General features: G+C 31.6%; 2 protein-coding genes across 3 annotated transcripts; both read right to left on the reverse strand.

The window, feature by feature from the left end:
• Positions 1–3,181: 3,181 nt before the first annotated feature.
• LOC125589125 lies at positions 3,182–5,527 on the reverse strand. The gene has a single exon (XM_048761401.1). It carries the CDS (start codon positions 5,525–5,527, stop codon positions 3,182–3,184), a length of 2,346 nt encoding a protein of 781 aa, XP_048617358.1.
• A 5,479-nt stretch (positions 5,528–11,006) lies between these two features.
• LOC106420966 (cytochrome b561, DM13 and DOMON domain-containing protein At5g54830) lies at positions 11,007–14,633 on the reverse strand. 2 transcript variants are annotated; one of them, XM_048751468.1, is made up of 3 exons: positions 14,381–14,633; positions 14,052–14,104; positions 11,007–13,974 (listed from the first exon to the last, which is right to left on the reverse strand). In XM_048751468.1, the coding sequence occupies exon 3, from the start codon at positions 13,938–13,940 to the stop codon at positions 11,208–11,210; it is 2,733 nt and encodes a 910-aa protein (XP_048607425.1). In that variant the 5' UTR covers positions 13,941–13,974; positions 14,052–14,104; positions 14,381–14,633; the 3' UTR covers positions 11,007–11,207. The 2 variants fall into 2 exon arrangements, with proteins under 2 accessions (XP_048607425.1, XP_048607428.1); XM_048751471.1 differs by having other exon boundaries at positions 14,052–14,127; positions 14,381–14,592.
• Between the last annotated feature and the right edge of the window lie 2,162 nt (positions 14,634–16,795).

Below are 16,795 nucleotides of genomic sequence, written 5' to 3' on the forward strand. Positions count from 1 at the left end.
ATATAGGCGATTAGTTTTTGATCTTCAATCTTGTTTTACAAGTTGTGATTCAAGTTATAATTTTTCATTGCCCACTACTCCTTATATAGAGTACTAAGGGTTGCAATGGTTAACACCAATAGTTACAATGGTTAGTGAAGAGTTACAACCATTAATACCAATAGTTATATTGGTTAGATAATAGTCACAATGGCTCATCACCAAAGACTTTAATCACCAATGGTTACAATGGTTTATCATTAAAGGTTACAACTATTTACCACCAACAGTTACAATCACAAACAGTTGCATTTGTTCATCTAAACAATTGTAATGCTTCACTTTAATGGTTGCAAGAATTCACTTAAATATCCAACATGATATTTAACACCAATAACTGAAAAAGTCCTTACAATGAAAGAACTGCCTTTAAGCGCTTTGGCGTGAAAGTCTTGTCAAGTTAAACAAAGTTAGACGAAAGCTGTTTGTAGACCAATCGAGCTTCTAAAACTGCATAGAAGTCCTAACGCTCTTGACTTTTTTTTTGACCTTCGGCTAACTACACCTTCTTTTGCTCGAACAAAAAATTGGAACATTCTTAAGAACATTCCAAAATGGCATAATCTTGTGCTAATATGTAATTGGCATGATCGATCCAAAATACCTCAAGAGCGTTAGGACTTCTATGCAGTTTTAGAAGCTCGATTGGTCTACATATATCTATTGAATTTGCTAATGTGTGACTTACCTAATGTGTAAATCATATGCGAAGTATTGTCAAAAATATATATAGAAATAACTAACTCTTTATATATTTCATTTCAAAATTATATTTCTATTTTATTAAACAAATTTTTATTTTTTGTTTCTTTTTTAAATATGTATTATATAAATTCTGAATTTATGACTTGATCAAATTTGATTGTTTATACATATCCAGAAATAATTTAAATAAAGTTAAAAATAAATGAATAAACTTATCTATTTATTAAATAATTAAAAAAACTAGAAACAGTGTTTTTTTTGGTCAATTAGATCCTTTTGTTTCGGAATTTTTGAAAATATATATAGCTTAAATTAGATATGTTTCAATTTCTGATTCATCTATAAATGTACTTCTCTGTCTTTCTAATTTTAAAATATCATCATTTCATTATCTACGATGAAAAATGCGTTTGAACCTTCGCTTATTGGTGTTATGCTCACAATTCTTCTGCTCGGTTTGTATTTACATTTACAACTTATTAATATATTCTATAATCATTCCAAAATAAATCTTATTTGATGCTGTATTAATTTATATATCTATATAAACTGAATGTTTAATTATATAATACTGAATTTAATGATTTTCAAGAATAATCAATGATTAAGAAAGAAGATGTTTGGATGTTTAGTTCTTTTTTTTTCTTATAAGTATGCAAAAAAACTCTCTAAAACATATGTTTTACAAAAATTCATTTTCTGTTTTAAATATGAATACTAAAGTTATATGTTGATTATTATAACAACAGGAGACACGGTGATTGCTCAGAAAGGAATACGCCCATGTTTTACATCTTATGGATACAAAAACGGAAAATGTACATTACACACCTGCAAAATGCACTGTTACAAAAAGTATAAAGATGCGGTTGGTACCTGCATTCCTGCAGATAAAGGACAAACAAGATGCCAATGTACACATCACTGCCCTCCTTGATTCTTTTTTATCTACACTAAAACTCAAATAATTTTTTGCTGGCTTTTTGACGTAATAAGGTGTATTATTTTTTTTTTTTTTTGAAAATTAAGGTGTATTATTTCACTAAATATAAATATAAATAACAAAATACTGATACGTGTATCTTCCTTTTTATTTTCTTTACAATTGCATAAATTAACAAACATATTAAATTGTGATGATTTGAGAATGTACTTGATTTAACAGAGCATGGGTAATACAAACAGATTGATTCACGTTTCAACCTGTCAAGTAACAAGAAAATTATAGAATTTTAATGTTTATTATTTTGTTGGTATCATTATTCATGTTTATAACCACTAAAGAGATATTTTCAAAAATATATTATTTATTAAGAGGAAAAAGACTCTTATACCCTTGTTCTTTCTATATATAATAATTATTATTTAAATAAATTAAAATTATGTTTTCGAATTATATTTTTTCAAATTCAATTTTTTTTATAAATTCCTTTTTTTTATCTTTTTTTTAAATTTATTTTTGAAAATCAGAAATTCTTTTTGACATTATTTTTTTAATTTTTTTTATATTTTAAGTATTTATTTATATATTTATTAGAATCATAAATTTCATATAACTCTAGTATACCCTTCAATTCTAAACCTTAAATATAGATTAGTTAACCCTATGAGTATAAATGTTTTTTTTTCTCGTTTTTGAGAGTAAAAGTACGGAGAAACCAAAGGGGCCATCACTATTCGACTAATGGCTTACACCACTTTAATTCTTCACCTGGGCTGACTTTAATTCATAACTATGTATTTCCTTTTGAATTGGGCAGGACTCGGTAAACACTAAAGTTGGGCTTGTAATATTTTTTTTCTTTTTTCTTTAAATATGAATGCCAGTTACAAAAAAAAAGTGAGAGTAAAAATAGTTAGTATAAATATAAAGTGTTATTATAATGTGATATTTTTGGCAATTTCCAAAATCTAACTATCCAAGTTTCAGAAAGAATAACTATAGCATATGATACCATGGTGCTTTCAAGAAAGAATAACTATAGCATATGATACCATGGTGCTTTCTAGGCTTTCAATATCAACAACATTCTGTTTCCACAGAGGATCATCAAGTAAAAAAGAAACATAGATCTATCAAAATCACAACTCAAATCTAATTAAATTTGACACATCTGAGATCAAACCTCCAGTAAATTTGATTTCTACAATCACCTAACTGAACATAGTTGAAGAACTACAATTTCTTTTATTTTTTAAAAATCAAAATCAAAATCTGCATCGGATTTTTGGAGTCGTTACCTTGCAGATGCAGAAGGATCACATGGAAGTTGATTTTCCCAGGAGTTCAAAGATTTCTTTATTTATGCTCTGTCAAACTAAATTGTGAAGCGGAGAAAGTTGTACTACACAACGATAGTTGTCGGTGGTTTGAAGTTTTTTTTTTTTTTTTGATCAACTGAGAAATTCATTAATAAAAAGGAAAAGATAAGGGGATTTAAGGGCCCAAGTTTGCTAAATGGGTGGACAAACAGGCCTTAGCCAGTTTGTCAGCAGCCCCATTACGAGATCTGGAAACAAAAGAAAAACGACAAAGGGAAAACGGTGACAATGAAGAAAAAGCTAATGAGTCGATGTCAGCAAGCACTCCAAAGAGCTCTACCGATTGTCTTCTCGTGGTGATTGCTTGTATAAGCACTTGTGAGTCTGAACGGATCCAGATATGGGTGAAATTGAGAGAGATCGCGTGTTGGAGAGCCTCTCGTATCGCTAGGCCTTCTGCCATTAATGCCGATGCCACTGAGTCTTGGGCCTTTGATCCGCGGTTGAGCTCCTGTGATGAGAGATCAGTGAAGATCCAGGCGAGGCCAGCCGATTTAGAATCTGATCTCCAGGCCGCATCTGTATAACAGAGGATGGTTGATTCAGGGCAGTCATAAATCAGAGGGGGGCATCTGACGAGATGTGTCGTCGGGGACTTGAGAGGTTGGGCTGATTCCCACTCTCTGATCGCTTTCACGGATTTTAATATGATCTCCTGAGGTGTAGTGGCTCTGTTTTGGAAGATGAGGTTGTTCCTTGAAATCCAGAGGAACCAGCATATCCAAGGCATCGGGTTGCTTGTGAAACCGTAGGGCGGCAGGACTTTCCAGGAGTATGATGCTTGTAGGGTTGGTTTGAAGGCGGTCCATAGAGATGTGTCCACCTCGGAGGCTAGCGGTGCTAGTTTCCAGACTTCCTTCGCGAAAGCACAATGGAAGAAAATATGAGGTAATGTCTCTGCTTCTCCACACCTACAACACATAACATTAGCATTTATACCTCTCCGTTGTAGATTTTCACCAGTTGGGAGGGCTTTTTTAGCGATTCTCCATAGGAAGTGTTTAAGCTTCGGAAGAAGAGGAGGGTTCCAGACATGTTTCTTCCAGTTCCAGGTATCTTCCGGTCTTTGAGCTGAGGGCAGTAGTGTCGATGAATTCTTGTCAGCTTGTTTAGAGTAGTATCCTGATTTCACTGAGTAGTCCCCTGACTTCTGTAGAGACCATATGTAAGAATCTTGGTTGTCAAGTATACTTGGTCGTATTGAGTAGATGAGAGTTGCCAGTTCCGGCAGTAGATTTTCAACCATAGCTTTGTTCCATTCCTTTGTTTCTCTAGAGAGGAGATCTGAGACTAGCAAATCTTGATCTTTTTGTTGCACAGGTCCTATTGGTTTCAGATTCTTTTCAGGGCAAATCCAAGAGTCGGACCAAAGGCGGGTTGATTCTCCATTTCCTATCACTCTGCCTAGATGGCTAAGCAGCAGATCTCTTCCATGTAGAATTCCTCTCCACCCATGCGAGATGTTGGAGGCTGGAATAGTGTTGAGGAAAGAGGATTTGTGGCAATATTTTCCTAGAAGAATTCTTGCGAGGAGGCAGTCTGGTCTGGTGATGATTCTCCAGCCAATTTTTGCCAGTAATGCTTGATTGAAGATTTGCACATCCCTGAAGCCTAGCCCTCCGAGAGACTTGGGTAAGGTTAGCTCATTCCATGCGACCCAGCAAATTTTATGAACTCCATCCTTTGCATCCCACCAGAACCTTGTAAGCACTGATTGAATTTTATTACAGAGGCTAATGGGGAGTTCAAAGCATGTCATGGCGAATGAGGGCATAGATGACAGTACCGCCTGTAGCATTGTGGCTTTACCAGCTGAGGAGAGAAATCTTGAAGAGTAGCTTACTGCTCGCTGTCTCATGCGGTCAACAATGCTCGCAAAAAGGTCTTTTTTATTTCTCCCAAAGTGTTCAGGGAGGCCGAGGTATTTTCCCACGCCTCCCTCCTTTTCAATGCCAAGAAACTCTTTTACTCTTGCGCGATCCTCTAACGGTGTCTTTGCTGAAAATGATATTGAGGACTTACTTGCATTAATCATCTGTCCTGATGCATTCTCATAATCTTGCAGGATGGTCTTGAGCGTAGCACAGCTTCGTTGATCACAGTTGGTGAACAACATAGTATCGTCAGCAAACAGCAGGTGGTTGATACGGGGACTGTTCCTCGACACTCTAATGCCTGGGAGATTTCCACTTAGCTGGGCTTTTGAACAGAGGCCAGAGAGAACTTCTCCACACAAGATGAAGAGATATGGAGAGAGAGGATCCCCCTGCCGCACTCCCTTCTGAGGTATGATGTTACCAACCACTTCGTCATTAAAGAGAAATGAGTAGGAGACGGTTATGACACATTGCATTAACCATTGTATCAGAAGATGGTGAAAACCCATTCGCTCCAACACTGATCTGATGAAGGACCATTCCAATCTGTCGTAGGCTTTGCTGATGTCCGTTTTAACGGCCATAGAGCAGCGCTTGACCGCCTCTGAATTCTTGAGGTAGTGGAGGACTTCGTGCGAGTTGTTTTGAAGTTTGAAGTTTATTCCTTAGAAAAGACCCCCATCCACCAAAAGTTAACTCTAGCGTTTCTGTTAATTTAAAAAACAGTGCAAGTTGTTTTCCTTCTTCTAAACATGCACATTGCACACCTTCTGCTTTACAAAACTAAGAGGTTGATTGTTTGTGGTTTTTAAAATGGTTTTTGGTTTTTGATTCTCTCAAAACTATTTTTTTACCAATCAAGATTTTTCTAAAATAGATTCTCTAAAATTTAGAGAAACTAGATTTCGAAAAAACTACCTCTTTCTACACAAAAACTAAAATCTATGTTTTCTTGGTTTCTCTTAGCAAACTATCATTGGTTTTTTTTCTTTGTTAAATTAGTTGCATATTCATAAAGTAATATCTACAGAAATCACCAATTAAAAATACATAGAAACTATTTAAATGAAAAATATATCTATTTCTAAACAAAAATAAAATAAAATCCTGGTTTTCATTGGTTTTCTTCAAAACTTGTCCTATGGATTTTCAGTTCTTCTTTGTTTTTACTAAAAATATTACTATATTATGAATGAGTAAAAGAAAAATAAATAAAATAAAGTATAGATGTATATATATATAATATAAATTTATGTTTAATTATAAAATTTTAAGTGTAAATTTAAATACAGAACTATATTATTTTGTTTTTTCTGTTTTTTTTTTTTAATTTTTAAACAAGGTTATGTGTGTTTTGGTAATCATATTTAATACTTTTTATTTCCAGAAAAAAATACTTTAAAATATGTTTTTGTTTTATTATTTTAAAATAAAAAGGAAAAACTAAAAACAAAAATCTAAAATCACCAATCATGTTTTTCAAAAAAACTAAAATCTACTGCAAAATCAAAAACCAAAATCTAAATCTAAAATTCAAAAACCAAAAACTAAAAACTAAAATCTAAAATCTAGAAACCAAACAAACAATCATCACCTAATTGTCTGATAAGAAAATTTTACAAAAGTAACAAAACAACCATGTTCAACTTAAACAAGAGCTCAAAACGACATATGGCTCAGCCCATACACTTTCTTGTATATCCCTCACCGATTAAATATTATTTTATTATTTTAATATTAATGATTTAATTATTTTGTAATACTGTATTTAGTTAGTTACTAAAAAACATGAGTCACATCTTATATATTAAAACAGAAGTCATGACTTATTTTTATGTATGATTTTTTTAGTTTGCACCATTCTTAAAAAATATCATATTTTACATAAGTTCATTATTATATCTTTTATTATCTTCATCTTTTTATATGAAATACAAATGAATATATTTAAAATGTTCTAACAAAATCTTTTTATAATATTCTTAGAATATTTTTTAAATTTACTTTCAAAAATTGTTAGTTTTAATTTAAATTATCATAAAATAATTATAAATTAAAATTGAATATAGTTTTGGTTTATAAACGAAAATTTAAATAAAATGAAATTAATTAATTTCAAAAATACATTTACTAATAATTTTTAAAGATTTTGTTAGAAATAAATATTTATTTCTATTTTATTTTTTTCAAATTTGTTTTCTAATAAAATAAAATTCATGATTTTTTGATGAGTGATATTTTTATTTGGACCATCATTTAAATTTTCTATTAAATGTATATCACTAATGCTAATATATATAATATTTTTAACTACTTTAATCATAATATCTTTTATATCTTTTAATTTTTTTAAAATAAATTAAAATTCTAACAAATCTCTTGAAAAAGATTATAATAAGATCTTAGTTGTCATAAATTAAATATAAATATTTTCAACTAATTTTGTAATTAGTAATGAAATGTTACTAAAAGAATAAAATTATATCCTATTTTATCAATTTTATAATAATATCTATCATTTTAAAATAAAAACGTTATATTGAACAAAATATGAAAAAAATATTTTAAATTGATAAGTTAACATATTTTATTTTCATAAATATAAAATATTTATGCTAAAAATATAATATGTTGGTAGAACGGGTTAATATTAGTAAATTATATAATACATGTATAAAAATTTAACTTATCTTAAACTTTTTAATATACAGTAATTTATTATAGAAAATTAATAAACATTAAAAATTGCTAAAAAAATCTAGCGATTTGAACTACGGATCATGATTATAAGAAATTAAATACAAAATTGTTTTCATATATGTTGTTTCATGCATTAAAAAATTTAGTTTAGTAATCAAACGCAAATTCAATAGGACAAATATATAATAAGCAATATATATATATATATATATATGTGATGATTTTAATTTACAGCATGAAAACTATAAAATTATTATATTTAGCATAATTATACAAACATTTAAATATGTGAGTAACATTAAAAATATATAAGAATTATGTAAAACAAATATCTATATATATAAATGTGAAAATATATACCCGCACGGTTGTGCGGATGGAAATCTAGTCTAATTTATTAATTTAGGATCTTAATTTTATCTACAGATAAAAGATTGTCATTTAATTTTGGACCTATTCATAACTTTATATATGCATTATACAATATATGTAAGATATTAATTGGATTATAAATCTGTTTTGTTACCATATTTTGTGGAGAATTTGTTAAGTATTTAAACATAAAAACGTAAAAACATTTAGATTTTATAAAAATAATTTTTTTTTGCTAACCAAATATAAAAATAATTTATTAAAGATAATCAAACTATCTCATATTTAAAATCATTTGGATAAATATCTAATAGTAAAGGAACATTAGTTATTTGGTTCATCATAATAAATCTGTATATAACACTTAAATATAAACAATTGGATCAAGTAACAAATAAAAATATAGTTCTATAAGTCAAATGATGATATGAAGTAAAGTAATGATTTTAAAATCTCTTATACAGCAAGATTATTAATATATTTCAACAAAGTGCGAATGATGTCAAGAAACCATACACGTAATATGAGATTTACATGTATTTTTACTAATAAGAAAATATAAAAAGAACAAAAAATTATTTTTACGAGAAGTAAACTTACTTTAATATTTTTCATGTTGAATGCTAATTCAACCTCAGTCACTTGCCGTCACAAACAAATTGAATAAATATTTGAACAAATTAATGATTATGAATAACTAACCTAATTTTATTAGTTCTGTAAAACAGACAGCGTTTCAATGCGGATAGTATCCTAGTATCTATTAAACCAGAGGAAAAAACTTTTTCAAATAATAAATATGTAATTCTAATTTTAATCCACATAACCTTTACAGCCCTTATCATATAAGGACGATCAAACATTTAATTATTTTAAAATTCTTTAACGGGTACTTTATACATATAATTCTATTTTCATAACAAAATATATATATGTTATAAATAAATTAAATATTTAAATGATAAACGTATAAATATTAAATAATTTAATTATATATGTGCATCAGTGCGGACGGATCACCTAGTATAAATATAAATAACAAATATTGATATGTGTGTCTTCCTTTTTATTTTTTGTACAATTGCATAAATTAACAAACATATTATATTAGAATCAATTGTTAATTCCATTTAAAATTGAAATGAAAATGGTATAAACTTAATTTATTTACAGCTTAGCAATCTCACATAATTTCTTATTGAGTTATTTCTTTTACTTTTTAAGATATTTAATATTTTTGTTTTTAACTATGTTTGAAATACATAAACCATTAATTAAATAAAACGAGGGAGTATAACATTACAAAAAGTTACGGTCTCAACCGTTTAGATGAGGTCCACAACCATTGTCAGATTTATGCATGAGCACGTCTTTTTCCGATGCCATTCGAGGAAGAAGAAGAATGATAAATTCTAAAATTTATTCACAAATAGTATTCACTGTAGGAGGACATGGCTGTTGGTGTTCTGTTCTTGTTTGGACTTCATCGATTAGTCCTTCATAGGTTTCTCTTGTAGATCGCATATTCTTATTTTATTTTGTATTGGTTTCAACCGATGTGGTACTGGTAGTGATTAGTTTTGTTTAGGTCTTTTGTGTAATCCGCCGGCTATGTTTCCGGGATGTCTATCATCGGCAGCTTAGGTAATGATGCTGGTTTTATATATGATCTTCAGTGTTAAAAAAAAAGGAGATTTGAAATATATACCATACATTTGTTTTACACCAAAGTCCTTCTGCGGAGAAAAAGTGTCAATGAAAAACAAACCGGGGAAAAACTACCGTATTCAATATTTCAATCATATAATGTATACTCTCATAGGAAAAAAAAAGAAGATGTATTGCTGATGCATAGTTTCAATCTGTTGTTTGCGAGATCAAGAAGTTAGATCTTTCTTAGGCCACACAACCCCCCCCCCCCCCCCCCCCCCCCGCCCCCCCCCCTCCCCCCCCCCCCAGTGTGGGTATTTGAGTGTTGGTGAACTCAGGAATGTTCCGAGATAGTTTGTTTCCAAAATCAAGTAAAGAGACATTCATCAGTAAAGTGTGGAATAGCCCCTGATAAATTATTATCTTGACGCAGTGTTTTGAAATCCGCCCTAGATCCGCGGTTGAACCGGTAAACACAGTGACCCATAAAAAAATCTGGTTTGGGTTTTATGAAAGATCTAATATTTAGAAACCCGCAAAACCCCGCGAAAATCCACTAACCCAAAATCCGATACCGGTTGAACCACCGGTTTAACAAATAAATAACTTTTTTAGTTTTGAATTATGGTTTTAGATTATGTTTTATATTCCAAGTTTCCAATTAAGAAGTTAGGTGCTGACAAGAAAAAGTTAAATTTTCTCTTTTCAATTTTATTTTGTGATTTTTTAAATTTGATGAAGATTTTACTATGCCACCTGAAGAAAACAAATTGAACAATGATAGAGAGAACCAAAATTAGTTGATGTGATTTGGTGTTAGTTTATTTCTATTATTGACAATTTATTACCAATATTTTACTTTTGGTTTATTTTGGATTTGAAGTTTAATTTATTATTCACATTAGATATTTAAATATTTATGAATTTTATATTTTGATTTTTTTAGATGTCATAAATATTTATGAATTTTATATTTGTGATCCAGTAATTCATCCGGTTCAGTGTCCGGATCGAATTTGAAAACATTGGGACTTGAAGGAATAATACTACTGGCCTTGTGGAATTGATGTGTGAAGAGAGGCCCCCGGATAAAATGTTTGTAGAGAGGTCCAATAGCTGAAGATTGGATATGCTGAAAAGCAAAATAGGCATCTCACCTTCCAACATATCGTTGGAAATCAGTAGATTTGTGTAGTATGTCTAAGCCAAAAGATAATCCGATCAAAGTCTGAAAGTATGTCATAAACAAAACAAAAAAAATCAGCCGACGCCAAAGATGAAATCCGGTTTCAGTATAAATGTCCACTTTCTCTGAAAAAAAAGGTGAGAGAAGTGAGAGAGAGGCCTTCACAGTTGGTTTGTGTAGTATAAATCACAAATGTGCTCAAATGTATACAAATTCTAATATGCATAGATACAGACCGTTGCATTTATAAAGTATTAAACCGTAAAAGACAAAACTTCTGTTCTTCCTTTCTTTTTTTGTCCGGTAAGAGAAAAAAAAAAATAAAAGGAAAATGATCTGAATAAAAAAAGTTACTATTATTTCAACGGCTCTAACTGAATCTCACTCCTCCCTCCATTTCTACCTTCTTCATCATCTTTATCTCTGAAACCTCCTCTTGAATCTATTAGATCAGTCGAATCATCTTCTTCAACATTCCCCAAGACCCAGTTCCCTCTGCTCAGGTTCCTCGCTCTTCTTCTTCCTCGTTCCCTGTACTCCAAGTACACAACAGTCACCACTCCGAGGAACACCCATAACCCGAGTGCCCAGTTAAGCCCGTCTACGTTCTCTGCTCCGTTCCGTTCTCCCAAATGCTTCATCCCCGTGAATAGCGCAACAACTCCTATTACAACAGCTGATTGACCAACGATCGAGTGAGAATACTCCCAGATTAGTCGCTTCGAAGACATTAGCTCCCCTTGAGCAGGCTTCGCCGGCCTTAGCCAAGCGTTCACGGGCTGAGCGCAAGCCAAAACTATGGCTGTGAAACCGAACTTGACGTGGGACGAACTGAAGCTGAAACCGTTGAGTTCAGCTACTGCGAAGAGGAGACCGAGGAAGACAATGGCTAGTCCTGAACACTGAAGATACATGTGAATCTTGAACCAGCCATCGCCTTTGATGTGTTTCAGGTATCTAGCAGATAATATCCCACCAGGAAGCAAGATTCCCCAAGCGAGGAACATCATGAATCCATGAACGCCCAAGACCGGTCTGAGATCTTGCTCCGCTTCCGCTGATCCACGCGTCAGCATGACACGGACAGGTCTCTGACTTGTAACCGAGTGCATGTTTCTCTCTGTTAACTGACCATCTGTCCATTTAGCACCCATTGCCCATATCACTTTAAGAGGAGTTGTGGGATCGATCATGTTCTTACACTCGGGTCTATCTCGATGACTGCAGGAAGGCTTCAAGGGACGGGTGAACTCAAGAGTGATGATCCCTTCTTCGGACTTGCATCTCACATATGTCATGTTCTCGACTGTAGGGTGAATAGAGGAAGCTGATTCTCCATCAATCCAGTACGTGTTTACGTGCCCTGTTCCGTTTCTATCGAACCAGCCAACGTAAGCATAACTATTTGTCATCTCGCTGCCGAAACCAATTGCGAGATAGCCGCTTTTCTTCTCCCCACGAGCTGCAATCGATATTGAATCACCTACTATTGTCCAAAAGAACTTTACTTGCTGATCATCTAGATTAACACTGTTGTTGTACATATCCGAGAGTCCACCGTCCACAACCTGAACCTTCCAACCCATTTTCTCTTGAAATATCGAGTGATAATAGAGCTGGTCAGGTGTGTTTCTATTAGGAGCCCAAACGAGCTCTAACGGACTCGACAATACTCCATGAGTTTCTTGCCCACCCGCATAGATCGTCTCTGTTCTGTTCCTTAGAGAAGCATTCCCACCGAGAAAGTCTGAAGTTATGTAGAACGAGACGTCGTGTCCTGCTTCTATTGAAAACTTCACAGGAACACCTCTTTCCACTCTCAGCACCGGTGCTTCTTTCTTGTTGATGTACAGAACCTTCGCAGGGTTTGGAGGGTTCGGATAATGAACAGATGGTCCAGCCGTGACAACAAGAGGTGCGTTGGCATCAGCAATGATCACACCTTGATCATACTTGTTGTCTGCGTCCAATGGTCCCAAACACTCATCCACATGATCAGAGAGACTAAGCGAAAAATGCCCGTAGTTTTCCGATTCCACACCGCCGTGATTCTCAGGTAGATAGTAAGGATTGATAACATCTGGTGGTTTTATCACCCCAAGCGCCCAAATAACCGTGAGATTCTCAGTTGCATTCACAGGAAAATCAAACTTATTATCACTATCATTCAACGGCCTCCTATACCTAACAAACGAAACTCCATCTATCCTATGCCCGTAAACAAGTTTCGTGTTATTCACCGAAGAGCCAACTGCATCTGATCCTTCATACACAGTGTCAGGACAAACCCCAGCAGCAAAACCATCCCTGACAGAGCATACACTCGTCTTCGTAATGTAGAAATCATCAGCAAAAGGGAAGCCATCCTCCCTGATCCCAGTAATCACAACGTCAGCATTCAACATAAGGTTTGAGGTAGTGTTCGGCTTAGCCCAACCAAACGCCATGTAGTTCAGTAAACCAGTTGTAGCCTCTAGACCAATATCTACATAACCTTCATCTACATTCAAGCTCCACCTGAGCCTATACTTATCAGAAAGCTTCTTGCAATTAACAAACATGGTAGGAGCCTTTAAGGGCTCACTGTTATTCGATTTCCCGGGAGTAGCAGCGTCTTTACTCTCTGAAGGAGGTGATTCAGATTTTGAAGAAGACGAATCTTGCTCTGTAGCATTGGAGAGCAGAACATGCCCAAAATCAGAAGCAGTAGGTAAATCCCAAACCGAAACCACTCCTATACTATCCCACGTAACATTATCCAACAAACGGACGACGAAAGATTGGTTATTGAACGTTTGATTAAGCTTATGATCAGAGATCACGAAGCCACTATCAGTCATGTTCTCGAAATCAGAGGTCATTGCACCCCACCAATGAACATCAGAACCAGAGAGCATATCGAAACGTGAAACACGAAACGAACAATCATCAAGAACGGTGAAAACCCCACGGAGCTGGTGCTGCAACATCCTGAACTCGGACTCGTACCCGACCAAAGAGCTAGACTTTGAGCATTTTTGCCCGTTTACGAAGAAGAGGAAGAAACCCAACACGAGAGACCCTAGAAAAACGGGTCTTTGAACGAACATGGTTGGGGGAAACTAAACTCAACCAAACCCAAATCTGCAAATACACAGAGTATATATAATCAGTAAGACACGCAGAAACACAAAGACTGAAACTTGGAAACAGAAACTTACAGCTCCCAACACGTCAGGCTTACATCAACCGATGCCAAATAATTACTCAGCTCCTGTAAGTGAGACAGTGTAGAATCTATTAAACAAAAAACAATCCAGAACATAGAATCTATATTAGATGAATTAACAGGATTATATAATAAGATCCTAGGCCAGATCTAGTGGGTGGGATTCAATCTCGAGATTAAACTTGACACAAATCAAGAGACCCAAATCGAAACAAAGAGATTCAAATTCAATCAATTCGCGATCTGACATATCAAACCCAGTCAGATCACACTCGCGATCGATACTCTAGACCACGATCAAACGAATATGTGGAGATTTACCTCAAGATTAGCGATGGAGATCTTCGAGGAGAGATTCGTGAGCTCGATTTCAATGTGAGAGAGATGTTTAGTTTTCCCGCATCAGATTCCTTCTCGCAAATATGCTTTTTTGGCTTTGTAGACGAGCAAAAAAGCAAATGAGTTTGCGATTAATGTTGGTTAAAATATCACTATAGGTTTCTGCGATTTTAATTCTTGAGTTGAGCCATTTCTCCTACTTTAATTTTTAGTTACGTACATATATATCAATGGTTTTTTTTTTTGGTTTTTTTTTTTAAAGAATGTACATATACAACAAGGTTCGTGATTATTATAAAGTGATTATAGAATGAAATATTTAGAGTGAAAAAATGACATTCTTCTATATTTTACTCTATAGAATAATATTATTAGAGCAAAAGTTACACTATAATAGAGTTACTCTATTTTTGTGTAAATTATAGAAGAAAAAATAAAATCCCTTTAGAAATAGTTTTAATCTAACTCAATCTTTACATAAAGGTTATTTTCTTGATAACTAATTTATTTTGACTGACACTGATTTACTAATTTTCAATGTTCCCAACTAGATAGCATGTAAACTCCATCCAGTGCCTTGAGAAGGCTATGAGAGGACTCAGGCACAAATAATTTATTTTGTATCAACAAGCTGCCAAAGACCAAGTTATGGATCGAACTCAAGGTGCATACTATCCCCTATATATTAAAAGAGAAACATTACAACATATTTTTGTAGCCACATGTCATCAGCACAATCATTCTTAGAATCCTTAGAAAAAAGATGTTAGTCCATATAAATATATAATAAGCTTTTTATTAAACTAACCAAAAATTAATCATAAATGTTCTTCATTGCTTCCTTAAACAAAAATCACAGAATTACCTAATGTGCCTAAAGTATATATGACAATTAATAATTTTGAATAATAAAGATTTGATAAAAATTAGTATATTCTCTATCATTTTTTAAAATTTTAACTTATTAAAATAAATTAAACAACCACATTAACTATATAATAAAAGTTTAGATTTTTTCGTATATGTTATATTTTAAATTTTTAAAAACGAATATAAATAGATAAAGTTGTTAAAAATCTCATATTAAATTTTTTATGATCCATGGTTTAAAATTTATGTTATAAAAAGATACAAATTATTTCTCAATTACATAAGTAGAAAGTCTCATTTAATAAATATTATATATATGTATATTAATATTTTTTTAAATAAATTATATACCATATAAACACACATAAGTATTTTAATTTCGAATTTGCTTTGAATATTTTTGGTAAAAATTTTGAACATTTATTGACAATTTAATATTTAAATTTTAAACTTTGCATTATTAAATATCCCACAACTTTTTAGTTGTTATCATTGATTTAAAATTTTTGTTATAAAGAAATACAAACGATCAAAAATAATATGAGTATAATTAACAGATGTCAATATTAAAAAAGTACTATATATCTATGCTAATATCATTTAAACTTAATTTTATAACATATAAAATAGAAAAAGTGTTTGTATGGATTAATAAAATTTATTTAAGTATTTATACCAATTTAATTATATACGTAATAGTTACTAAATTTTTAATTATTCGATATATATTAATAAATCATAATATGTAAAAAATATATAATACTTAAAAATAATATATATATAATATTCGTTTTGCGCAAGGCGCGGATCTTAACCTAGTTAATAAGTATTTCATATTGGATTTTAATGTGACACGGCTAGAGTTAGATTGACTAAGATGAATAGACAATCTAATCTATTAATTTATATTCCTATTTTAATATGACATATTCGATTATTTACATTAATAATAAACCAATTATAAATTTGAATTATATATTTTTAATTATAACAAAATATGTTGATAAAAATCTAATAAAATCTTACTTAAAATTAAATATTTTTATAAAATAACAGATTAGTTAATTTTGTAATTATTAGTATAATATCATTATAAATCAATGTTAATTAAAATTTTATTCTAAAAAAATAAAATAAAATTATATACTATTTTTCATAAATTTTGTAGTTATATTCTGTATTATATAAAAAAGAAGTGATTTATGAATTACATATGACAAAATTATATTAAATAGGTAAACTAACAAATTTTATTTTTTTAAATGGTTTCATTTAAATAAAATATCACTCATCATTAAAATAGGTTAAAATTCATAAACTATTTCTTTTTATATAAAAATAAATTTAGTAACATACGTTAAACTTTTATATCTACAACTATATGTTATCTTTTTATTTATTTTAAAATTCTCAACAATATGTTGTGTAAAAATGTTTATACATAAACATAATGGTATATAATAACTTTTAGCTCATATACTATTTTTTTAAAACGTTATTAGAAAATTATGAAATTTTAGTAATTCA

Source organism: Brassica napus, chromosome A2, assembly GCF_020379485.1.
Source record: "Brassica napus cultivar Da-Ae chromosome A2, Da-Ae, whole genome shotgun sequence".
In the NCBI taxonomy this organism is placed as follows: Eukaryota; Viridiplantae; Streptophyta; class Magnoliopsida; order Brassicales; family Brassicaceae; genus Brassica; species Brassica napus.